The 26,254-nt window shown below is 50.3% G+C and overlaps 1 protein-coding gene across 3 annotated transcripts in view; it reads left to right on the top strand.

Annotated features, from left to right (window-relative positions):
- The window catches only part of HOMER2 (homer scaffold protein 2), an 86,588-nt gene extending 61,209 nt beyond the window's left edge, over window positions 1-25,379 (top strand). The window contains exons 4-10 of one of the 3 annotated variants that reach the window (XR_006818687.1): window positions 3,492-3,584; window positions 8,921-9,027; window positions 11,627-11,783; window positions 13,666-13,776; window positions 14,374-14,454; window positions 15,521-15,775; window positions 15,863-25,379. Coding sequence is in view for 2 of the 3 variants with exons in the window: in XM_046008185.1 (XP_045864141.1) it covers window positions 3,492-3,584; window positions 8,921-9,027; window positions 11,627-11,783; window positions 13,666-13,776; window positions 14,374-14,454; window positions 15,521-15,709 (738 nt within the window). In the remaining variant the exon portion in view is untranslated. Of the gene's footprint in view, window positions 1-3,491; window positions 3,585-8,920; window positions 9,028-11,626; window positions 11,784-13,665; window positions 13,777-14,373; window positions 14,455-15,520 lie in introns of all 3 variants that reach the window. The other 2 variants (XM_046008185.1, XM_046008184.1) reach the window with 2 other exon arrangements.
- Window positions 25,380-26,254: the final 875 nt, after the last annotated feature.

A 26,254-nucleotide genomic window follows, 5' to 3' on the forward strand; every position in this document is an offset into this window, starting at 1 on the left:
CTTCTCTTTGCAAATGGAAAATCTAATCTGTAAATACTTAGCAACTGCTGTGGGCAAGACTCTCGGTGTCCTTGTTGGCACAAGACGGTAACTGGAGGCGTGGAAGACAGATCTGGCCCAAGTTCAGGTTCACCATTTATTAGCTGTGTGACCGTGGGCTTGACCAACCTCTCTAAGGCTGCCCTTTCTCATCCGGAAATGATAGATGAGAATTCTCGTCCTACAGAGTAGTGGTGAGGAGCCCAAGAGAGAACGTGTGTTGGGGCGCCCGGGTGGCTCAGTGGGTTAAGCCGCTGCCTTCGGCTCAGGTCATGATCTCAGGGTCCTGGGATCGAGTCCCGCGTCGGGCTCTCTGCTCAGCGGGGAGCCTGCTTCCCTCTCTCTCTCTGCCTGCCTCTCTGTCTACTTGTGATCTCTCTCTGTCAAATAAATAAATAAAAATCTTAAAAAAAAAAAAAGAGAACGTGTGTTAAGAAGCCATTAAACTTGTTAACATACAGATGTGGTTGTCCTGTGGGCCTGGGAGGAGGGTGGGGCCACAAAGGGGTGGCCGGGGATGGAGAAGGAAGAAGCCATTGGAGCTGAAGGTTGATACCCTAGGCTTAGAGTCTCCAAGAAGAGAACCAGGGTCTTCAGGTCTTCACCAGGTAGGGATGGTGAGGGTGAAGTAGGAGAGAGAGGGAATGGAGGCCCCAAGCTCTGTCCAGAAGTGACTGGCTCTGTCAAAGCCTGGCAGAATTTTACACCTGGACTTGGTTGCCAGTGTCTTCTTCTCAGCTCTTGGCTTCCGGGGAGGCCAAGCCGCATCTGGCTGCGCAGCGTATTCGCCCCGGCACCCGGCTTTGTGCACGGCCTGGCTCAGGGACCGTGGAAAACACTTGTTCACTGAAGGAGCGAGTGCTGCTGGGACCGTGTTTGATGACTGAATGAGCATGATGCTGGTTAGTGACGTTTCCAATGTAGTCTAGAAGTAACTTCAAATAAGACCCATGAGAGAAGGGGACCCTGACGGGGACAAGAAGGATCTGAGAGAAAGAGAGCACTTCTGGTTGGAGAGGCTTGTGCGGGGAGAGGCGTCCCTCCCCTTACCGCGTACAGTGTGGGTAAGACTCAGTCAGCAAGGGGGTCTCTTACAGCTTCCTTCAAGTCACATTTGACTTTTAATTGATACTGGACACAAAAACACTGAAAATAAGACCTTTCAAAATCCAGTCTTTTAATGTCTTAATAAAATTGAAAGGCCTTTATGGTGCCTGCAATAAACCTTTCCTGGGCTCGTGTTCATGTTCCGAGGGAAGCCCGGCCTCGCTCTTGGGGGGATCCAGTCCGCCGAGGAAGCAGGAGGAGGGGGTGGGTGCTCCCAGACACCGAACCACGGTTCCTCACTGGCGCTTTCTCATCTGTCCAGCGAAGGAGGAGCTGTGCCCTTCTTAGGCTAGACCCGTGCCTTTGACATGATTTGTTCTCAAGTGGCCAGGGGAGGGGGTGTGGGTCAGAACCCAGAGTCCTTCATTCATCCCACAAACCGACTTGCACCTGTTCCTGCAGGTGCTGGCGAGGAGGCCAAGGGGAAAGGCCTGGAGCCCACCATCAAGGAGTTTCTACATGACGTGTTCGCTTTAAGGGCCCTCCAAAAGGAAGCAGACCAGGGAGGGGCTCTGTCCATCCCTGCTGAACCTCACATGTGTTACACGAGTCATGTGGTTTTCCTCCAACAGCTGTGGGTGGCTACATACAAAACCCTGTGGCTCTAGCTTTATTTCTGGTCCTGCAGGAGCAACACGGGTCAGAACAGAAGGGCTGACCTCTCCCGCGCCAGCCAGGGCGCATCGTTCCCCAGGGTCTGTCATCCGACGAGGCTACCCAAAGCAGACCGCTGCCGCCTGCGCCGTGCAGATAGTCAGAGGGCAGCCCGCGCTCCGGAATTAATGTGTTCTCAGCAGAAACCCTAGAACTGTCGGCAGCCTTGCTCCCTGCCAACTCCCTGTGCCCGGCAACCGCACGCCGCTCTCTCTTGCTTTGTAATGCCGACACCTCCCTCCCAGGATGTGCTCTGCTCCAACTGTGTATTTGCTAATTAAAATCAGTTGCCTTGTCCGTATCTATAAGCCCGTGATTGATTTGATTGCCCTGGCATCTGCAGGATGTTTTTTAGCATGGAAATATTAGAAACATTTTTTTAAAGGTAGAGAGCATCATATAATCAACCCCCATATACATATCACTAGGCTCAGTGCTTATTAACATTTGCCACATTTCGTCCTCTCTTTTATTGTTTTTGAAGTCTTTTCTTTTTTTTTAAGATTTTAGTTATTTATTTGACACAGAGAGAGATCACAAGTAGGCAGAGAGGCAGGGAAAAAGTGAAGGGGAAGCAGGCTCCCCGCTGAGCAGAGAGCCCGATGCGGGGCTCGATCCCAGAACCCTGAGATCATGACCTGAGCCGAAGGCAGAGGCTTAACCCACTGAGCCACCCAGGTGCCCCTGTTGAAGTACTTTCAAGGGCATTGCAGACAGCAAGAGATTTCAGTGTCTGTCTCTAAAAAAATAATGACCTTTTCCCTAAGGACCATGACATCATTGGCATTTTTTTTTTTTTTATTCATTTGAGAGAAAGAGAGCGCATGTGTAGGGAGGGGCAGAGGGAGAGAGAATCTGAAGCCGACTCCACACTGAACACAGAGCCTGATTCAGGACTCGATCCCATGACCCTGAGATCTTGACCTGAGCCGGAACCAAGAGCCTGACACTCAGCTGACCGAGCCACCCAAGCACCCCAGTTTCCCCCCAGTTACAGATGGTCTGTTCAGCACAGGATACAGTCATAGGCTACATGTTGCCTTTTGCTGTTTTGCCTTTTGCTATTTTATATCTTACGCTTTTAAAATCTAGAACGGTGCCTTCTCCCCAACTCTTGATCTTGTTGGTTTCCGTCATACTGTAGGAGTTCTTGGATCTTTCCATAGCGATGGTGAAGTTTACCGTGGATCCCTTCTGTGATACAGCTGCACTTATGTTCCTGCCATTGGAGGCGCTTATTTTGACTACTTCATGATTGAACTAGCTTCAGCAGCCTGCAAGTGATCAGATCAGGGGCGCCCCAGGCGCTCAGTTACACAGCCCACTCTTGGTTTCAGCTCGGGTCATGATCTAAGGTCCTGCGATCGAGCCCCATGTCAGTCTCTGTGCTCCTCAGGGAGTCGGCGAATCAGCTTGATGTCCCTCCCTGCTTCTGCCCCTCCCCCATGCCCATGTGCGCTCTCTCTTTAAAATAAATAAATCTTTAAAAAAGTGATTTGGATCTGACCTCGGCTGGTAGTTTGCTGAAAGAAGCGTTCCTTATGTTCATTTCTTTTCATCTCAAATAAAATCATCTTCTGGATTTACACGGTTTATTGACTTAAAATGAGTGCAAAGCACCGAAGGGGGCTTTCTGAAAACCGGCACGCGCGGGGCCGAGAACAACCCCAGTAACTCCTGTTCGCGCTCAGTTTGCAGAGAAGTTCCAGGAGGTGAAAGAAGCTGCCAGGCTGGCCAGAGACAAGTCCCAGGAGAAAATCGACACCTCGAGCAACCATTCCCAGGTATGTAATTTGTGCACAAAATAAATCTGGCGTGGGATCGGTCAGCGGGACTCTTTGTTACTTGTCACTTTTGACAAGAAGTAGGGACTTGTGGCAGGCGGGCGTTTTGCAGGCTCTTCTGGCAGCTCGCGCGCTCCCGCTGAGGTGGATAAGACGTGTTTGCACGAGACTCTGATTTTCCAGCTGTGCTGGTGTATTTTTGGCAGAAAGCAGCTAATGCGGTTAGAATCGTTGCTCGCCCCTGGCTGCTCAGAGGCATTCTCTGTTGCTGTGTTTCCTCACCAGAGAGAAGCAGGGTGTTTCCCTCCTGTGCCGGGAGGTGTGCATCAAAAATATGGGGGCCTTGTGCCCCCGACACTGAGAACTTGGTTGATGCTAGAGAACCCCGGTCTCTGTTTTGTTTTTTTTGTAAACAGAGGAAGCAGAAGTAAATTTTTTTTTTTTTTTAGATTTTTATTTTTTTATTTGACAGACAGAGACCACAAGTAAACAGAGGCAGGCAGAGAGAGGAGGAAGCAGGCTCTCCGCTGAGCAGAGAGCCCTATGCGGGGCTCAATCCCAGGATCCTGGTATCATGACCTGAGCCGAAGGCAGAGGCTTAACGCACTGAGCCACCCAGGCGCCTGTCTGTCTTTATGTTTTAATAAAGTCGGATGGGAGATGGTGTTCCAGTAGCTCTGGATTTAGCAAAGGAGATGTGGCTTTGCCAGAAATTGAGTGTTCTGTCTACTTGAAAATGTGATGATTGACCAAAAGGAATCTCTTTTACCCCAAAGTAAAAATCCCTGCATTCTTGATGTCTGGTTTGGCGTATGTAGTGTTGGGCGGAAGGCCTGACTGAGAGGTAAGGTTCTGTGCAGAGAGCCAAGGGAACAGGAGACATTGGGGGGAAGGTTCGGGGTTAGGACTAAGCATGGGGCAGCAGCAAGACGGCTGGGAGTCTGCCTGGCGGGAGTGGGATGCGCTGTGGGAGGAATTAGAGCTGTGCTTGGAGATTCTTCGTTTCTAGTTTATTAATTATTATTTACTTAATGGTTATTGGGTCGTTTGGGCAGACATTGGAGGTGTTGCGTGATGGTTTCTCTGGAATCGGTACGAGGCTTGCTTGCAGGTGGGAAGGAAGTTGGAGCGACAGATAGCGGGCAGACTGGCAAGGACACAGCCCCGGGGGTAAAGAGGAGGGGGTGGAGGTTGGGGACAGCCAGGGAACTGGGCTGTCAAGTTGGACATTTTCGAGTTGACCGTCCGCTTTGAAGAAATAATAGCTGAAACTTTGGGTATACCAAGAAGCAGTGTGGGGGGCTGGTGCCTGGGGGGCTCAGTCGGTTAAGCATCTGCCTTCAGCTCAGGTCATGATGCCTGGGTCCTGGGATCCAGTCCTATATCCGGCTTCCTGCTCTGCGGGGCGCCTGCTTCTCCCTCTGCCTGCTGCTCCCCCTGCTTGTGCTTTCTCTCTGGCGAATAGATAAATAAAATCTAAAACACTAAAGAAAGGAAGTAGCAGCGGGGAAAGGAGGGCAAAGCTAGAGCCTTGGGAAATGCACCCAGCTGTGGGAAGAGTGCCCCACAGACCACAGAGAAGGAGACCTCTCCCGGTCATCGAACCCGAGGCAGGAGCACGCTCCGCAGGCAGGCCTCTGCATCTGTCTGCTGCCGGGGCTGGCCCTGAGGACCTGGGATTTCCCAGTGCCTGTCCTGGCTCGTCATGTGAAAGATGCCCTGTGTGAATTTATGGAATGTGTATTAGGCTTCAGATGGACAGGAACTTTCCCGAATCTTTCTAAAGAATCTTTAATATGATCTGAATGATGCTCTTAATTTCATAGACTAATTACCGTACTGAGTCAATCGCTGAGGACCTATAAAATTGGATACTGGCAATGGTCCATAACCTAAGGAGTTTCTAATACATGATCTTTTTCTGAATACCACGTATTATAGAAGTGTCCTTGAACTTCATAATCAGAAGTTCTTTGTGTAAGGTTTCTGTTTTAATGTTTGTTTTTACCAAAAAAGTATTTTTTTAAAAAAATTTTTAAAGCTTTATTTAGCCATTTGAGAGAAAGCCTGGGCATGGAGGGAGGGACAGAAGGAGAGGGAGAATCTTAAGCACGCTCCCTGCTGTGTGGGGCCCGCTGTGTGGCTCTGTCTCATGACCCTGAGATCATGACCTGAGGCGAAATCAAGATCAGATGCTTAGGGGCGCCTGGGTGGCTCAGTGGGTTAAAGCCTCTGCCTTCGGCTCAGGTCATGATCCCAGGGTCCTGGGATCGAGCCCTGCATCAAGCCCCGCATCGGGCTCTCCGCTCAGCCGGGAGCCTGCTTCCTCCTCTCTCTCTGCCTGATTGTGATCTCTGTCTGTCAAATAAATAAATAAAATCTTAAAAAAAAAGAGAGATGTTTAACTGACGGAGCCACCCAGGTTCACCCCCCAAAAAAGGTTGTTTTTTTTTTTAAGATTTCAGTTATTTACGTGGCACAGAGTACACAGCAGAGGGAGCAGCAAACAGAGGCAGAGGGAGAAGCAGGCTCCCGGCTGAGCGGGGAGCCCAATCCGGGGCTCAATCCCAGGATCCTAGGATCAGGACCTGAGCTGAAGGCAGCTGCTTAACCGACTAAGCCACCCAGGCGTTCCCCCCCCACCCCCCCCGCAAAAGCATTTAAACCTTAAAAAAAAACTATATCCCTAAGGTGCTATTTTATATATATGTATTAATTATATGTCATTTTTTTTTTGTCTCCAAGCTTTGGTTTTCATTTATCTTCCTGATGTTTCCCCAAATGTGGAGATCATTGTACATTTTTCTTTGCATTTTTATTAGAAATCATACATTTGCTTGCTTTCCTGAATCTCCTAGGGAATGAACACTTTGGGCAAGTTTTCCAAATATTTAAAGATCTTAAAACATCTTACATGGGTCTTATCCTGAAGGTGAAAGCGATACTATTTACCATAGAAATCAAAACCCTGGGGTAGTCTAAACAGGAGAACGGGAACGACCTGCTTTCTTACCACACAAAGACACTGTTCATGTTTAGGTGTGTTCCTGATACACTTTTGTAATATATTTTTATATCTTCTTTTTAACCTTTTTATTATTATTATTTTTTTAAGATTTTATGTATTTATTTGACCGAGGGAGATAGCGAGAAAGGGAGCACAAGCAGGGGGAGCTGGAGAGGGAGAAGCAGGCTTCCTGCTGAGCAGGGAGCCCGATGCGGGGCTTGATCCTAGGACGCTGGGATCATGACCTGAGCCGAAAGCAGACGCTTAACTGACGGAGCCCCCAAGGCGCCCCTAACCTTTTTACTTTATATTTCATGATCGTTCCCCTGTGTTTTCAAATGTCTCTTTTCAAAACTACCTTAATGGCTAGCATTTGTCTGTATAGCAACATATTCCATTAACCCACACTTTGGGACATCGATGTGATTTCTAATTTTCAGGAATATAAATGAACCTGTGATCAACATCTTTGTACATCTCTGCATTTGGTAATTTCTGCAGGATAAATTCTTGAAATGCAAGTATTAGGTTAAAAGGTAGGGACATTTTAAAAGCTTTTGACAAATACTGCAGACTTAGCCTATAGAAATGTATGATTCTGACTCCCACCAGCAGGGACTAAGAACAATTTTTTCCTCCCACACTCTCACCAACAAAGCTTTGTTGACTTCACAGCAGGAAAATGTATTCTGTTGGCTTTTTTCACTTCACGTTTCTTTACCAGTGAGATTAAATATTTTTTGTGTCGATTGATTCTATCCATTTCTTCTTCTGTAAATGTCAATTATGTATATTTTTCCTTTTAAAAAAAAAAACGAAGTATTCATCTTTTTGTGTTGACTTTCTTTTTGAGATTTTATTTATTTGAGAGAGAGTGAGAGAGCATGAACACAAGAGGGGATAGGAGTGGGGAAGAGGCAGGCAGAGAGAAAGGGAGAATCAGACTCCCTGCTGAGCAGGGAGCCTGATGTGGGGGCTCCATCCCAGGACCCTGGGATCATGACCTGAGCCAAAGGCAGAGGCTTAACCGACTGAGCCACCCAGGAGCCCCCTTTTTGTGTTGCTTTCTAAGAGTTTTATTTTTTAACATGGTTCTTTTTGAACATACTCAAAGCTAGGCAGAATTGTATAATGAACCTCCATGAGACACACAGATCAGCTTTAAACAATTAGGAATTTATGATCAATTGTTTGCTTGGTGCCCCTCTTCCCCCTCCCCCCGAGTTTTAAGCAAATCTTAAAGATCTTATCATTTCACCCATAACTACGTCAGCACGTGGCTCTAAACGTTTTTCAGATAAGAAAGGTATTAGCATCTTGTTTTTCATATATGCAAATGTTCGGCAGCTGATGTTTTCCCCAGGTTTTTGTGCATTTTTAATTTTGTTTACGGCATTTTTTTTTTTTTCCAGTGCAGAAATTCAGCGTTAGTCAAATGTAGGCATCATTCCCTCCATGGTTCTTTCCTTTGCCTTTATGCTCACTGGAGGCCAAGATCTAAGATCTTCTCCAAGAGCAGATGAGAGTTCCCCTCCCTGTGGCAGACTTCTTACAGAAAATGTTTCAGAATATTTATAATAACGCTCACGAGCCGTGGAGGCCACACACACGCGCGGCTCATCCCTGCTGGTTTCGCGCGTCTTGCTCTCTCTCTGGCCCCAGGGGCTCTAGGTCGTCCCCATTTCTGATACTTTTTCTCTCTTTTCCTCACTCACTCTTTCTTGTTCCCTGTTGTCAACCCCACCCCCTCTCGTCCGTGGCTTCGGTGTTGAATAGGGAGACCAGGCAGGCAGGCTAGTCTGGTGGCTCTGTGGAGCGGGGAGCCGCGACGGAAGTGTGCTGGTCACTATGGTTCACACACGTTCTCAGCTTCCCTGGACTCCTCCGGGCCTTTTCCTTGGGTCTTTCTTTTTTTTTTTTAACAACTTTTTTTAAGGATTTTATTTATTTGAGACAGAGAGATACAGAGAGAGAGAACAGGAGCGCAGGGAGCTGCACAGGGAGAAGCAGGCTTCCCGCAGAGCAGGGAGCCTGATGCGGGGCTCGATCCCAGGACCCTGAGATCGTGACCTGAGCTGAAAGCAGACTGACCCACCCAGGTGCCCCCCCCCCCGACTTTTTAAATTAAGTTTCCGAGGTAGAATTTAATGATTAATAGCCTCTCGTGCTAGTCTTTGCCGCGTTCTGGTCGGATGAGTTGGTCGTTCCCCGCTCACGAACACACTTTCTCATTATGCCTGACCTGCTGCTACTATGAGCAAATCCGGGGTGAAGGTGACTGACTCACTGTGGCCCGGAACCTGGGTGTGAAACCGCGTCTTCTACTCAGGTGTCCAGCGTCAACGGGACAGACGATGAAAAGGCCTCTCATGTGGGTCCTGCTGATGCACAGCTCAAGTCTGAGAACGACAAGCTGAAAATAGCCTTGACACAGAGGTATGGCTGTTTACAATCCACACGGCCTTTTCCCAAGGTCAGTGCCTCCCGCGGCCTTTCCCGCCAGGCAGGGTTTCACGAGGAGACCAGGTCCCGCTCAGAGTGTCTGCTCTTGTCTCCGGGCCAAAGGAAGGCCAGCTGGCTTCATGGCTGTTCTCTGTCTGCCCGCCCAGACCAGGAGCGCGTGTGCCCGCCTGTGTGTGTGTGAGATTTCCGAGCATGTGAAAGAGGGGTGTGTGTACACAAGTGTGGGAGAGACTGATCCCTGTGCTTCTGTTTTGTTCTGGTTTTTTTTTTTTTTTTTTGAGGAAACAAATATATCATTGATTTGTACAGAATAAGACGGAATCTTGAACATCCAAGAAAAATCTATGAAAAACTAACTATTAAGGATACAACCTCTCACAAAAATCAAGTTTTTCTAGATACAAACAAGCATCACATAAAATATGTATTGGAAGATGAGAAATTCCTTTATGATACGAACTAAAACCATCAATTCCATGAGCTAGAAACATAAATACAGAAAACTTAAGGGCGCAGAATCTCTGTGAAGAAAGTTTTAAAATGATTTTGAGGGCCATGAATGAATAATTTAACAAATAGAAAGATATACTCTATTGGGAGGTGGTAGAAATGTCTTCATATTTTAAACAGAATCCATTTTCTATAAATGGATGCATAAATTTAACACAGTCCCCATAATAAGATCAACATGATTTTAATTTTTAATGACTACGCAGGCTGTGCTTACATTTTCCTGTCTTGAGAGGGTGGCCCATTTCCCGATGGCTGGGCTGGCCCCGTGAGCCTGCTCAGAGCAGCTGTCCTTGGGAATCACCCTGTCCTCACCCCGGGCAGGGCTTGCGCCAGCTCCCTCCAGCCTTTCTGGGCTGAGAAGCTGCTCTCCCTAGACTTGCCCCATTAAAAAGCTGGATCATATTAACTCCATTTTACAGGAGTAAACTGAGGAAACTGAGTCCTGGTGGTAAAATGAGTCCTTGCCTAAGGTCACATGTCAAGGCGATTTCCCCACCGTCCTGTCTGCTTTTCACTCTTTGTCGTTTAAGACACAAGATGCTGTTGGATGAAAAAGTTTCACCCCTAAAAATAAAGGTTTTTAAAATCCCAACTTAATGAACACGGGCATTCTAGGAATGGGTGTGAAGCCATTTCCCTAAAGCAGCTTAAATTCTCAATCATGAATTCTGAGATTAACCAGATTCCATCTTGCTATTTTTTGCCTGTGGTGTTTGAAACTGAAAGCTTGTATTTCTAGTCACGTTCCTCCGTCCTTGAGGCTGTGGGATGGAGGAGAACACAGGTTATTGAGAAACATTCCTATTTACTTACCCCCCCCCCCCAAAAAAAGGCCTTTAGAGACAGAAGTGACGTCAGCCAGGCTGGACTGATTAGAAGCCGGACACTTTGAGCGGGGTGTGTCCTGCGTGTCCTGTGTGCCCACGTGTCCTGTGTGTCCTGTGGGTCCTGTGTGTCCTGCGTGCCCACATGTCCTACGTGTCCATGTATCATGTGTGTCCTGTGGATCTTGTGTGTCCATATGTGTGCCCACGTCCTGTGTGCCTGCATGTCTTGCAGGTCACGCATGTCCTTGTGTCTTACGTGTCTTGCATGTCCTACGTGTCTTGTGTGTCCTGTGGATCCTGCGTGTCCTGCGTGTCCTGGACATCTGTGTGTCCATGTGTCCTGTATGCCCTGTGTGTCTTGCGGGTCCTATGTGTCCTTGTGTCTTACATGTCCTCTGTGTCCGTGTGTCCTGCGTGTCCTGCATGTCTTGTGGGTCCTACGGGTCCTGCTTGTCCGTGTGTCTTATGTGTCCTGCATGTTGTGTGCCCACGTGTCCTGCGTGTCTGTGTGTCCTACATGCCCACGTGTCCTGCGTGTCCTATGCAGCTCTGGCCTCGGGGCACCTGCAGCGCCACACAGGTGTGGCTGCAAAGCCAGGAGGCAGAAGGACCATGAAAGTCAGCAGCCCCTGAGGGGAGCCCGACTGCAGCTTGTTTCTTGAAACCACTCCTCTGTGGAGCCCATAGGATCAAGACAAATGCGAGGTGGTTTTGGTCACATGGAGGCGTCCCACAGACCTGTGGACTTCCCCACCCCTGAGGTGACATGAGGTCGGCCAGGGGGACACACAGTCACTGTCCCCTCTGCCCTCTGGGCGTCGGCTCTGGATTCCCTGCAGGCTGGGAGGAGGCACAGGTTGTCACCCGGAGCTGGGCTGCCTGTCACCCCCAGGGTCCTGGGTGTCAGGGATTCCTGCGACCCTTGGGGGCCCGCTTCAGAGCCTGTGACCTTGGGGCTCGCTTCAGGAAGGGACGGGACAGTGGCGTCTGGGTCAGGAGCTCAGCAGGGAGTGAGGGCTTCCTTCCGAGCTGCTCCTTCTCCAAGAGTTTTGTGCTTTCCTGAAGCGGTTCTTTAAGAAGGCAGCCCGGCAAGGTGACCTGTTGGCACTAGAACGGCGCCAGCCCTTCGTGGCACCCGATCCCCGTGGCCGGCCGGGGGGCCAGGGTATGGCCTGGGGTCAGGCGGGGCGGGTGGCCCCCGGCGTCCGGGTCACCGCCTGGCCCGCCCGCAGTGCCGCCAACGTGAAGAAATGGGAGATGGAGCTGCAGACCCTGCGGGAGAGCAACGCCCGGCTGACCTCGGCACTGCAGGAGTCGGCCGCCAGCCTGGAGCAGTGGAAGAGGCAGTTCTCCGTCTGCCGCGATGAGAACGACCGGCTCCGGAACAAGGTGGGTGCCCGGGTGCCGGGGGTCCTGTCCGCCTCGCTCGCCCCGCCTCCCTCACTCGCCCCTCCCCGCGGCGGGACAAAGCGTCTCCCCGCTTTCCCGAGCAGGAACACAAAGGAGGGAGCAGGTTTCGTCCGGCCTCGCCCCTCCGATGCTGGTCTGGGGTGGCCCTCCCGTGGCTCGCTCCGTGGTGCGCGTTCATCTTGGGTAGAGGACAGGGATCCAGAGGGTGAGCGAGGACAGGAGATTTAGGGAACCACGAGGAGCGTTCCCTCCACCGCCCAACTGCCACGCCACCGCTGCGCCTGTGAGTCTGGACTGGGTCGCGGGCAAAGGAACGTGGCACCTGGAGCACGAGCTGATCCGAGCCCGTCGCCGGCAGCCCTCCCTATAATTAGTCACTCACCACGTCTGTGGTAGGGCTGAGTCGACGAGGTGGTTGCGCGGCGGCCAGAAAGTCCCCCATGGAGACCCGGGGTCCCTGTGTGGCCGTGCTTTGATACTCAGCACGTTGGTCTGGCAGGCCGTGGGCAGCGGCTCCTGTGTAAGTGGCAGGGGGACACATCACCCTGAGACAGGTCTTCACTCTCCCTGCCGTCCCCCCCCCCCCCCCCCCCCCCCCGTCTGTAAGCTGCCCTGAGTGTAGCCTGAATGGAGCCACCAGAGGCCACTCCCCTGCTCGCGCATCTTTGCTGCAGATGGCACATAAAACTGCCTCGTGTCATTGTTTCACTTCCATGCTGCGAGTGCTGACCGTGAGGGAACCAGGCCAAGTGCTGACTCTGTGCGTTCCCTGCTGGGGCCCGGCCGATCTGGCTGCCAGCAGGATCGAGTGCTCTGTCTTCTTTCCAAGCAGGGAGCTGGCTCTGTCCCTTTGCATGAGTGTGACGGGGAAGGAGAGAAAGTACACTCCTTAGAGTTTGCTCCCTGACCGGGAAGCACTGGGAACTTGATTTCCAGGGCACCAGGTAGAAGGTGGTGGAGTCCCCAGTGGTTCCTGGGGCTGGGGGTTCAGACCCTGGGGGCTGGCGTGCAGCTGCCTCTGAAAGTGTTGTCATCGTGACCACCCAGCGCCCTTGGCCTTGAAGACTCCCGCCTGCTTGTGGGACCCCACCAGTGCGGGGCTTTTGTGTTATTGCTGGTTCCCTTCTGCCTTGTACTCTGCACCCACGCTCTGGCCGCTGGGAAGCACTCAGCATCGGAACGCAAGGCCAAGGCTGTGAGGCCTTTGAACCCCTTCTGAGCAGTCAGGCCTGGGAGGAGAAGACCCTCTGGGGATTCGCCCGTCCAGCCTCTACCTCTCAGCTCTCCCGGAGGAGGCTCGCCCCAGGCCAGGCCCCTCCCACGTGTGTCAGTAAGGAAAGGTCACCCGGGTTTAAAATGTTTGAAATGTCATTGCATCTCATTTGGTGGCCAGTGGCCCACAGCGTTGATCAGTTCTCGTCCCTGCAGTCTTAAACCTTTCAGATGAAATAGAATAATTCAGGACATGATCAAGTGATGTAAAAAGTCATTATGGGGAGAAGCAGATAGATTCATTGGACACCTGGTCCCTACTTGAGACAAATCCTTTACAGCAAACTGCCATTCCTCCCTGTGGCGGTGAGTGGGAGCCGGAAGCCAGGAGCATCCCATGGCCAGGTTTCATGACTGCGGTGGCTCTGCTGGCGTTAGACAGGGCGTCTTGTGCACGCAGGGCAGAGCGGGCAGCCCCACGGGGGAGCCACACGGGGTCTGCTCGTAGCCACCGGGAACAACGCATAAGTGGGTTAGTTCACGGTTCGTTGTGAGAGCGTAAACAGCCGTGGTGAACTTCAGCCGTAGTGAACAGCTCAACGACCGAAGTAGGGGAGCCTCCCGGCCTCAGCCTGTGGGTCTGTTCTAGATTGACGAGCTGGAGGAGCAGTGCAGCGAGATAAACCGGGAGAAGGAGAGGAACACGCAGCTCAAGCGGAGAATCGAGGAGCTGGAGTCGGAGCTGCGGGAGAAGGAGACGGTGAGTGGAGGCGCCCGCCGGCCCTGTGCTCCCTGGACACAGCAGGTGTCTTAGGGGTGTGTGTGATCAGCCCGAGGGGAGGGGGGGGCAGTGTGCAGCACGGGGGCCAGCCAAGGCCTGCGCCAAGGCTGGGACGCAAGGGGGAGCCAGATGGTGACAAAACAGTCGGAAACGTTTGTCGTGATGTGTCCTCAGAAGTGGCGTTGTGCTGTCCAGACAGAGAGAGCCCCCACTGTGCGGGCGTTTATTTTCTGGGGGAGGGGGGCGCAGGACCGCTAAGTGCACAGACGCTGGAGACCGTGGACCAGGCACCAAGCCTCCCAGCCTCAGTTTGCCTGGAAGATGGGGATGCTGAGAATCCCTGTCTCTTCGGGGCAGTGTACAAGCTTCCCGCGGTAATGCACGTGATACACTCAGCCCTCGGGGTTACCCGCGTGCTGAGTTCTGACTCCACCACCTCGGTTATTATCGAGGACGGTGGAGACTCCAAGAGCTGCTTCCACTAGTGTACACACAGATCGTGGGTTTTTAAGGTTTCCAAGAAGACGTTTTATCTGACTTGCTTTCACATCCTTTTTCAAATTTCGTCCCCTGCAGGAACTGAAAGACCTCCGCAAACAAAGTGAAATCATACCTCAGCTCATGTCGGAGTGTGAATACGTCTCCGAGAAGTTAGAGGTAGGAGGGGCGCCTCCCTTCACCTTAGCCCAGACCAGAAGGCGTCCATGGTGTTACTCGTTTCTCTGCGGCCTCCCCTCTCACAGCTCCCCTGGTAAAGAAGAGTGACTTTCTAGTCAGGAGAAGCCTGCCGTCCCTGCCCCCCCGCCCCCCACCAGACTGGCTTGTCCTTTTTGTGCTTCTGTCAAGGTCGCCTGTGCAGAGCCATAGTGCAGGGACCGGGTCCCACCCCCAGAAGTCTCCATGGAGCCTTAGGGCCGTGAGGAGCGGGGTGAGTGCAGGGCAGAGAGTGTAAGACCCAGAGCAGGGCCACCTCTCTACTCCCCAGCCAGTGACCTTGAACATGACCTTGAGCGGTGCCTCTCACTGACCGCAGATTCCTGATCACGTCCTCTTTCACCTCCCCCTACTTCAGGAGCACGTTATTCCGGTGTACAACCCCAGTATCAGTCACTGGTTCCTGCAAACCCAGAAAGTCAGCCCCTCACTGGGTGTGGGGGGCACCGGCCTATGCCTCGTTTAGGGCCTCAAAGCCACCCTGCCCTTTGGAGGAGCCCAACTGGCTCCCCGGTCACACTACCTGATCCCAGAGCCCAGACTGCTGGCCCTGAGTCTGGCATGGCCCGTCCTGCCTCACTGAGGACAGGGAGGCCTTGGCCTCTCCGTGGAACCAAGGAAACAAGTCGCTGCCCGGTTTGTCCCGTTTCTCTCTCCCGCAGTGGAGCTCACGTGTGGCCTCTGCGGACCCTTCCGGGAGGAGGGCCTGCAGATTTCGTCTGCCGGCCTTTGTGAAAGGGCCCACTTGCGGCCGGCTCCTCCAGGCAGGACCCGAGCTCTGCACCGTGTAGGGCCGTCCTTTGCCAGGCCAGAGTGGGTCCTGCGCTCTGCTGTCTGCACCTCCGCCCGGGAACAGGCAGGAGAGCGGGGCGCACCGGACGCCCCACATTCTGCGCTGATGTTCCCAGTCACAGGCCCGGGAGAGGGGACAGCTGGGCTGGGGCGGGGCCTCGGCGGACCGGCGCCCTTGGCTCCGCTCCAGGCCCTTCTCGCGTTCGTCTCGCTCCAGGCGGCAGAGAGAGACAATCAGAACCTAGAGGACAAGGTGCGGTCCCTCAAGACGGACATCGAGGAGAGTAAGTACCGCCAGCGCCACCTCAAGGTCGAGCTCAAGAGCTTCCTGGAGGTGCTGGACGGGAAGATCGACGACCTGCACGACTTCCGCCGCGGCCTCTCCAAGCTGGGGGCCGACAACTAGGGGCGGGGCCGGGGGCGGGGTGGGCGGGGCGTCCCCCCCATGGGCGGTGCTTCTCTCCGGCGCGGGGCGGGGCGTCCGCTGGCTGGAGGCGGGGCGTCCTCCCATGGGCGGTGCTTCTGTCCAGCGCGGGGCGGAGCGTCCGCGGGGCTGGAGGCGGGGCGTCCTCCCATGGGCGGTGCCTCTGGCCCCGCGGGGCGGGTGTCGGCGGGGGCGGGGTCGCGTTTGCGCTTGGGTGGTGGGTGGTGCCGTCGCTCTAGCCTCTCCGGCCTGGCCAGGCTGCGGACCCCGGGAAGCCGCTGACTCAGGAACCCCGCGCCGGTCCCCGTCCGCGGTCACGCGGTCAGGGCGGGGGCGGTTGTATCTTTCTCAAGGGCTGTTGCAACCGCACCAACTGAGCAGGGTGTTTTCTAGTCCAAATACGCACACCCTTCACTGGAGCGTTTGAGCGTCGGCTGGGTGCCGGGGCGGGGGCCACGGGGAGCCGCTGTCCTCCGGGCCAGAACCAAGATGCTTTCCAGCAGCCACTTAGCAGGCGCTGGTCGAGAAAGAGCAGGCGTCGGGGGCGCGCGGGACCGCCTGCCTCCACCCCGCCCCCTTCCTCCCACCTCCCGGTGTAGGGTTGCCACAACGTTCCTTTCCCGGGTTTTAATTTCGGAGCAGATCGCTGTGCGGTGGGAGCCCCACGCGGTGACGGTGCCTGGCATAGAGTAGGTGCTTAATAAATATTTGTTCCACTAAACATTTAAACAGCACTTAGTGTTTTAATCAACCCCCCAGCGGAGTCCGTTGGACCCTGTTGGACAATCCATCATCTTGCTGCGCTGGACAGGAGTTCAACTGATGGTGTGCAGTCAAGCTTCTGGATTGCCTCCGGGTGCCCCTGGAGTGGGCCAGCCACCAGGGGGGTGGCAGAGGAGGCAGCAGGAGCTGGTCCCAGGCTCTCACTAGCCCATCCATGCTGCTCTGCCCCCAGTGCCTTTGAACTGGGACCACCCTGTTTCTCTAGGGTGGGGATGTAGGCTGGGACCCCATGTTAGGACTGGACAACGAAGAAATAAATCACAGGAGTCCTCAAGAGAGAGTCTGCTCAAACTGGCTGAGCCTTGGCCTTAGCAACAGGAGCCTCTGCCCCTGTCTTCTCTCTGTTCCTGCTGAGGAAAGGACCAGAGCCATAAAGCCCTCCTCTCTTACTGAGTTTCTCAGTGGGGCCAGGGATGTCTGGGCTCCCTTCATGTGGCGAGATGGTTTGAATCCCTGGCCACAGGCATTTCTAAATGCCTTTCTGTGTGATGGAGTCTTTGATGCCTTCTTAACCCCCTTGCCTGCTTTGGGAACCACCAAGAGAACATCTCCTTCTAGAAAGAGTTTCTAGAATGTCCCCCTAGTAGATCTGGATGAACAACGAAACAGCCCGAGGAGGCAGGTGGGCACACGCAGATGTGACCTGGGCCCTGGGATGAACCCTCTGTTGAGACCATGTCTCTGAGCAGAGAGCTCCTGTCCAGATGAGGGAGGGCAGGCCAGCTGGCTGGCGCACCCTGGAGTAGGGATGGGGGGCAGCTGCAGGCTGGGGAGCAGCTCCGCTTGGACACACTGGGCTCATGGCAGACAAAGGGGAAATTACCGTCTCCGGTGGTACCTCTTAGTGACCTGACGTACGCTGGTGCTGGCCTGCGTTTTCCCCAGAGTCCCAGATGGCTCTCAGGGGAGCAGCAAGCAGCTCCCTGCTGGTCAGGAGCCCAGAGAGCTGGGCTGGCCATGATTCGGCCCCGTGGCCCAGCACTGGCTCCAGGGGCTTCTTCTCAGGACAGGGCAGCCCACCTGTCAGCAGACGGGGCCTGGAGCTAGCTGCCTGGGAGCAGTGCATGCCGGGATCCCAAAACCTCAGCTGGGGGCTACAATGCCCGCCACCCCATCTACTCGGTGACTTACAGATCTGGAAGTGCTGGACCATCTTAGCTGACTGGAGCCTGCTGGGGGTGTGGGAGCGGCACAGTCACGGGAAGACAGGGTTGCCAGAGCTCTCTGTGCATCCTGCCGCGGTGGCAAGGATGGCAAGTGGGAAGCTCTGCGGGGACAGCACCGTGGCGGTGGGCTGCTGTGACCCTCCATGGTCAGGACCCGTGGTCCCTGCTCTCCAGTCCCTGGGCAGTGTGGCCAGCGCCTTCCGGGTGGTAGGATCTGCACTGTGGCCTCGTGTGTGGCAGCCCAGGAGCCAAGAGCAGGAGGGGCTCCCGGGTGGGGGGTGTGTGTCAGGTTCAGCGGGGAAGGCACCCCAGCTACAGGAGAGTGCTGGCCGTTCACTCCCTTCTGCTTTTCTCTAAAGATCTTAGTGCTTCTTCGCTGACTTTATTTAAGAAAAGATGGCCCTGGGGGCAACACAGAGGGTCTGTGGAGAGACAGGCCCTGGCACCACGAGGGTGGATTCCATGGGTGCTGCGTGTATCCCACCTCCTGCCCGAGCCAGTTCCATGCCTGCACTTACGGGGACATCCAGCAACACAGATGTCCTTCGGTTGTCCTCATCGAGGCCGAGCATGGGCCTCACACCCTCCTCCCACTCGTGCACCCGCCGGCCAGGCCATGCTGCTCGGCTATCTCGAGCCAGGACCCCGCTTCCTTGCCAGGTCACGTCTCCTGAGGCTGACGTGTCCGGGGCTGGTCGCCTGAGCAGGGATTAGTTTTTTTCCTGCATCTCTGAAACCTGGGGCCTGAAGGAGACGAGGTGAACCGTGGAAGCCCTTCATCATCGTGGGCCTTAAAAATAATTTTCCTCCTGAGGCGCCCGGGTGGCTCAGTCAGTTAGGCGGCCGACTCGATTTTGGCTCAGGTCATGATCTCAGGGTCCTGGGATTGAGCCCCGTGTGGGGCTCCCCACTCAGCAGGGGGTCTGCTTCTCCCTCTGCCTCTGCCCCTCCCCTGCTCATGCTCTCTCTCTCTCTCTCTCAATTATATAAATCTTTAATAATAATTTTCCTTCTAAGTAAAGACCCAACTGGTTGCATCAAAATCGAGAAGGACAGGGAGGGGGCTGGGGAGTGTCTTACTAGTGTCCAGGGAGTGTAACCCCCAAATGACAGGTTGGGACAGTGCGGTCACGCCTCGAAGGTAGAGTGAGCCAGCATCCACAGAGACCTGGAGCTTGGGTGGCCCATCTGTCCCATGCTGTCCTGCGTGCTGTTAGACCGCAGGTGGGTGAGAGCTTTGGGCAGTGTCATTCCCCATTTTGCAGGTGGGGAACAGAGACAGACAGCGACATGCCTGTCACCCAGCAGCCTCATAGGCTCCGCATCCAGCTCTTCCGGACCTTGGTCCGATGTCTTTCTGGGCCACTGCTCTCCTTCTGTGACCTTTTCATGCCAAGAAAAAAGTTCTCTGGGACCCTGATGAGGGCACGTTGCAGTTAAGTTATTTTAATATATGTCCACAGCAAGTGATGATTTACGAATGAGTGAACTAGAATTATATTTATAGTCATTATAGACCGTAAGTTCCATGTTTGAATGTCTCTGGCTCTGCAGGGATCTTTCTGAGAGTGTGTTGGTCCAAACAATGTCCGTGCTCTGAGAGGCCAGATCTGCAGAACACAAACATTGCAAGTTCTTCGTTTTTGGCTTGCTTTGGTGGTAGTAGAGCGGATTGTCCAGAACAGGTGGGGAGCCCTGAGAGGGCAGAGTGGTAAGCCGGGTTCCGGCTGGGAGATTGTCCAGCCGCTGCCCACCCCTTCCCGGACGGGAGCCAGCTCTGGGCAAGGAGCAGGCAATGGTTACAACAGAGTGAGCGGGACCTGACTTGACCCCCAGGAGGACTGTCCAGGTGGGCAGTGGTCTCCAGCCCGCAGGCTCCCCGTGGACTGCTCCAGACTCAGGCAGCCCGTGAGCTCCGCCTTGAGGATTGGGGGTGCCCTGTGGGTAGATACTGTATTTGGCGTGAAGCATCGAGTCTGGGGTAGTACAGAGCAGAGCTCATGTGCTTCCTGGAAGCGCTGCCATCTGCCCACTCTAAGGGAGTGCTTTTGTCTAGAAATCGAGCCAATGTTGGATGAGAGCCAGCCACAGGGCATGCCAGGGTTGTACTGGGGTGTACCTTACAAGGGGGCAGCTGTGATGGGATTTTAGAATAGGCGTGCAAAAGAGTCTGCCCTTTGAGATGGAGACCGCCATGCCCTTTGCTCGTCACTGAAAGTGGGTTTTTGTGCCATTGATCCTTCTAAAAGTCATGACTCTTTTATTTCCTTGAAATGTCACTGGATTTTTGAAGTGCTGACAATTTAAACTAGAAGCTTGCAAATCATTGTCCGTGTATATTTTTAAATGATGTGCATGGTTTAAAAGGAGCCTAATTCTGAGTACATGATTTCTTCAAAAGGAACATCATCTATTTGGGGGGGGGGCGGTGGCATCACAGAGAGGGAATCCTGTGCAGAAATGTATGTTCTTCACATGTCTTTTCCATACACCTGTCTCAAGGGTATGGGGTTTTCCCCTTTAAAAACCAGCCAGGCAAGAAGGTGACTTTGGTAATAATTTGGCAGCTGGATGGAATGTTCTAGTGAACTTAGGAGTGTGTGCGTATGCGTGTGCGCGCGTGTGTGTGTGTTTGGAAAAAGTGGGAGAAACTATAAGGAACTGTTTTAAATAAGAATATATATATATACACCTAAGAATGGTCTTTGATAATCTTGGTAGTGATGCTGAATGTTCTGGAATCTGTTTCTGAGAAGAGTTTGTGGGTCTTTTGTTTCGGGTCGAATTGTACAGAGCCCTACTCTCTTTGGTGATGCAGAGCCTTGTGAAAAGTGGTCCCCCAGGCCACACAGACCCCTGGCGCACCTGGCAGAAGGCCAGACTGCGGGACATTTTGGCAGATGATTGACAGGTCTGATGAGGGGCAGCTGTGGGGAACGTGTTACTATTTTTACCCTGTTGTACTGCTTTCAATGTAAAGTCCTGACTTTAAATAAATTGTAGCAATGTTTTGTGATACAGCAGCCCATTGGGCATATCTTATATCAAATATAAGAATTTAATGATTAGTATGAGGTGGTCACGTGGACTCTCCCAGAAGTATGGGGGCGTGTTTTTTTCCCTTCTTAAATGCATTTTGGTACCTAAATAATATATACATTTTTCAAAAGAAACTGCAGAGGAGTGAAAAGAAAAAAAATCACCTGCTGTTAGACCATCTGATTATAACCACTGTTAACATTTTAGTCTATCTCTTTTCAGACTTTTTTTTTATGTGCCTGTATTCATTTCATTTCTTTTTCATGAAATACAATTATGTTATACATAACTGTTTGGTAACTTTTTTCAATTGTGACATTATATCATGACTATATGTCACTCAAGAGGTAAATTTCACCATTTTTAATGTCTATATGGGTTTTCCCGCTGATACTTGGGTGGTTCCTGAATTTTTATGGTCACGGTCAAGGATATGATGAAATCCATTGGTCTAACAGCTTCGTAAACTTGTCAGATTTACTGAGGATCATTTCTAAAATCAGACTCAGTAGTTCCGAAGTGTGGGGAGCAGCACCCACACTGCTCCATGTCTCCTCCTGTCCTTGCTGGGCACACGGGAGACTGCACTCCAGCCCCCTCATCTGAAGTCATGCAGGGTCCTGTGATCTTCTGGTCAGTGAGACCCGAGCAGAAGAGACCTGGGAAGCTCCCAGGCCGAGACTGTGAGATGCCCATGACCCGTTCTCCAGGCTGTGCACTCTTGCCTACACACGGGGTGATGTCCTGGCCCTGGGGCCTCTGTCAACCGGGGTCCTTGAGGGACTGCAGAAGAACCTCCTTCTCCCCTCACGCCACCCACCCACGTGCCTGCACGGACATGGAGCGTGGGGTAAACGGTAAGCCTCGGGCGTCACGCCACTGGGGTTTCAGGGCTAATTTGTCACTGCAGTGTAACATGTCCTATCCAGACTAACAGAAAAGGCTACACATGTTTTTAGGACTTTAATATATATTGCCTCTAATTGCCTTCCTGACAGATGATTCCAAATTATACTCCCACCAGCAATGTGTGAGAATGTCCTGCTCCCCCTTTAACACTGGTGTTCCCGTGGGGCGGGGGCACTACTTTCGGTATGCATTGTTTGCTTCAAGTGTGACCCTCACTCGCAAAACTATCGATTGGAAAGCATTCTTTTGTACTTCACTTATCCATCTCCTCCGGCCCCTTTTCTCATAAGATGTGTAGCTGTCTTCGTGATTTCTAAGACGTTCTTCCTTTCCCCATAAATATCTCTTTAAAAAAAAAAAAGTACGTATGGCTTTTTAAAATGTTTAGACATTTAAGCACCTCTTTCTTTTTATTCAAACCCATCTTTTCCTTCATGCCTGCTACCTTTGCTGTTAGACTTATGAAGATCTTTCGGATCCTAATTCCAAGACTGTATAAATAGTCACCAGGATTTTATTCTTCCACTCTCTTTGTTTTTAAGCAGTTAAATCTATGGTGGGTGGGGGGATGGGTGAACAAAGGGAAGGAGATGAAGAGCACACGCACAATGATGAGCAGTGAGAGATAGGCTTGTTTGATCACTATATCGCATGCCCGAAACTAATATTAGTGTATGCACTATACTGGAATTAAAAAAAAAAATAGGCCAATAAATAATAAAAATAAAATGAAAAAAAATTAAATCTATGATCCATCAGGAATTTTTTTTCCAAATTAGGAAATGTGTCCTTTCTCCACAGATGTGAAATTCCATTTTTTACTGTGTCCCCAATCCTTCCATGTCATTAAGTGTCCTTCCGAGCTTTGTGTGCGACACGTCTGGCACCGGTACCCCCCACCGCTTGCCGTCACATGTTTAGACTAAATGTCTCCACGAATTAAATTTTTTCAAAAAAATTTTAGTACTTTTTGTATGTGAGTATTTCTAAAAAATTTGGGATCATTTTGTAATGTTTAGAAGAATTGGACGTTGGATCATGTAAAAATTTATAGCTTACTCCTATAATTCTTCAGAGAGAAGTAACATCTTTATAATGTTTCAACTTTGATTTCAGTAACTTTATAAAGTATTATGTAACCTCGGTATATTTTTTCTAGCATGGGTGATTTTTGAAGCTGTGCTCCTATTGTAAACGAGCTCTCTTGTTCACTGTATTTTCCAACCGCTTACTGTTTATATAAAGCACTACTTTTTTTTAAAATGAAAATTAGACTCACTGACTTTTATTTAAAGCATAAGAGCTGTATAAATGTCCACATTAGGGGAAGACACAGAGACTCAAATTGCCCCATAACGAAAATCCCTCTGCCCTAAGATAGTCAACAGTTGGTGCATCGTCCCCCGATTTTTTTTCTAAAAATGTTTTTCTCCTTTATCCTTCTGAGCATATGCTACGCTACAACTCTTCCGCTACTTGCATTTCTTACTTGGCAATAGATCTCGGGTATCTTCCTGGGTCAGTACACGTCAATCTACCTCATTCTTAGCTCTGCACAGAGAGCAGTGAGTGTGTGTTCCGGTTTATTTAATGTGGCAGTTGGTGGTTCATCTTGTAACCAGCCAATTACTGAGTCTTCTTTTCTTTTAATGGTTTTGTTGTTATACTTTTGCCTCTCTCAGGTAGATAATGGTTCTGTGGTGATGATAATTTTACCTCCATATTTTTAATTATCTTATTTCCCTTCCTTATCACATTGATCACTTTTGAAAGAACATTAAGTAACATGTATATAATTGTGCTGGTCTTGCACTTTCTTCATAAATGGATTTTTTACTTAGCAAGAATACTTCTAGTGTTTCTCTAGAAGTAGAAATTTGACTCTGAGTGTAAGATATTCTTAACATTTGAATTTATATATTAAAATGATGTCTTTCTAGTTTGCTGAAAGCTTTATGAGTAATGGATGTTAGAATTTTATTAAATTCCTCTTTTTCACATCTGTCAAGATGATCAAATGGTTTTTATCATGACCTAAGACAAATCTTTTTCATAGACTTGTTAATGTCTAAGCTCTCTTTGCATTTCTAGAAAAACCTGGTATAGGCATAGTATAGTGTTCTTTTAATATAGATCTCCACCCAATGTTAACAGTGGTTATTTATGGTGGGTTAGTTTATGGTAGATTTTTATTTTGTGTTCTTGTCTGTATTTTCTGATTTTTCTACAAATCTCATGTCTTACTTGTATAATAAAAAGAGCTTTAAAGTATGAAGAATATTCTGAATTTGGCTTGCTCGTATCTTCAGATTTTTCGTTGCTAAGATGGATAGTTGTGTGATTTTTTTTGGTCCTGCTTTGTCAGGTTCTGGTGTTGGATTTATGTTAATTTCTTTAAAAACAAAACAAAACAAGAACTTGGGGAGCTCTTGCTCTCTTTTTTCTATGCCCTGGAAACAGTTTAAATAATACTGATAATTTTTTGCTCCTTCATGTTTTTATAATCTGTGTAAAACTGTCCAAATCTAGTGCCTTTTTAGGAAATAATTCTTTGACACCTTTTTAAAATATTTTCCAGGCTCATTGGTCTCTGCAGACTTTCTTCCTATTCTGTGAGTTTTGGGCCATTTAAGTTTGTTAATAAAGATTACATTAAGATTTTCAGATTTTCCCATGTGGAGTATTATCCTTTCTCATCCATAACATTGTGTGTCTGTGCTTTCCCTTTATTCTGAGTGGTTTTTCCAGAATTAGTTTACTTTATCAGTCTTTCCAAGGCACTTAAATCCTAATTTACTCTTTTACCGTTTTATGATTTTTTTGTTAGTTTTTGTTATCTCCTTCATTTTTTTCACTTTCTCTAGTTGAATGCCATTTTAACTTTGTCTAATTTAATGATGGATGCGGTTCCTAGCAATTGTAAGGCTGTGACTTCTCTTCTGAATACTTTTTCATCCATATCCCTCAAATTTTTAAGTAGGATGTTCTAAGTTATAAACAATTTGTAATTTCAGATTTAACTTCATTTTTCACTGGAGAGCTATTTGAAATTATGCTTTCAAATTTCCAGGTGTTTTGATATTTGCTGTTGTTTTTAACATTTGTTACACATTTCGAGTTTAACTGCTTTGCTGTCAAAGAGGGTATGGCCTGTACAGTTTCTGCATTGGAGTCTACTGCTATCTTCTTGGGACCTAACAACTTGTCAATTTTAGTAAATATTCCCAGGAAACTGGAAAAGAAGATATATTCTCTGAAGGGAACATAATTCAGTCTCTCTGTATTAATTTGACGTTATGAATTTTCATATTATGGACCGTTAATTTTTACTTACTTGATCCATTAAAGACTAAGAAAAGTGTGTGCACCTCCCACTACTGTGGAATTTCTATTTCTCTTCTATTTCTAATGGTTTTTGCTTAATGTGTTTCAGTATGACGGTATTTGGCAAATTCTCTTTTTATATTTAAGGCCAAAATATGTTCCTTTGAAGACTTGTATACCTTTGTGAATTTCATTTGATTTTACTGTAACAGAGTTGTTTATGTAGAAATACATAGTTCAGTAAAATGTTTGTGTCTGTTTTTAAGTCAACAAAAATCTTTCAGGATTTCAAATATCCTTTGTATCTTAAGAAGGTATGGGGCGCCTGGGTGGCTCAGTGGGTTAAAGCCTCCACCTTTGGCTCAGGTCATGATCCCAGGGTCCTGGGATCGAGCCCCAAATCGGTCTCTCTGCTCAGCAGGGAGCCTGCTTCCCTTCCTCTCTCTCTGCCTGCCTCTCTGCCTGCTTGTGATCTCTGTCCGTCAAATAAATAAATAAAATTTAAAAAAAAAAAAAAAGGTATTTTGGAAGCTCTTGGTCTCCCCAAGGGTAGTTTGATATTCTGCGGGGTCGGTTCCTGAGCCAAAGCAAGGATGGCAGTGGGGGTGAGGTCCATACGCTTTTGGCGGAACAGATTGAGAGTTTTTGAGTATGCCAACATTTCCAGTTCCTGCTTGGGACAGCCCCATGCTTGAGTATGCTTAGGGGACACCTGCCCTTCGGGTGGTGACATTTTGCCTTGATGGGGCCAATACCAGAGCTCTTCCCAACCCAACAGACATGTTTCTTCTGCAGGTCTAGCGATCTGAGCGGAAGGCAGCCGAGTGTATTGTATGTTTGTGTTCCTGGCTATGCAGGGAAAGTTAATCTCAAAGACTCATTCTACCAGAAAAGATTTTTCCAGAGCTGTTTGAGCAGATATTCACGTGACAAAGTCTGCATCAGGCAGAGAACCAACTCTTCCCAAACACGTGTAGGTGGTGTGGCTCTCAACCCACAGCTCAGGAGTGGAAGAAATAAGATCTCTCTTCCCCCTTCATTCAAGCGTTTCTGGTTTGAGTCCCCGTTCTACCAGGCCCATGCAATTTGCTCTTGGTCAGTTCTGGGACCCCCTTTTCTTCAGTGTGAGTCTTCAGAGGTCCTGGGGGGGCTTACATATCTTTCGAGGTTTGGGGAGGAGGGATTCTAGTGCCTGCCAAGGTGTCCTCTGTCCCTGCCCACTCTGTCTCCCACTACACTCCCTCTGGGTCCTGCTCGTGTGCTTGGGAGTACGAGAATTTCTCAGATGTTGCGGTGCTCTGGAGAT

The sequence above is a fragment of the Meles meles genome, chromosome 6 (assembly GCF_922984935.1).
Source record: "Meles meles chromosome 6, mMelMel3.1 paternal haplotype, whole genome shotgun sequence".
Taxonomy (NCBI): Eukaryota; Metazoa; Chordata; class Mammalia; order Carnivora; family Mustelidae; genus Meles; species Meles meles.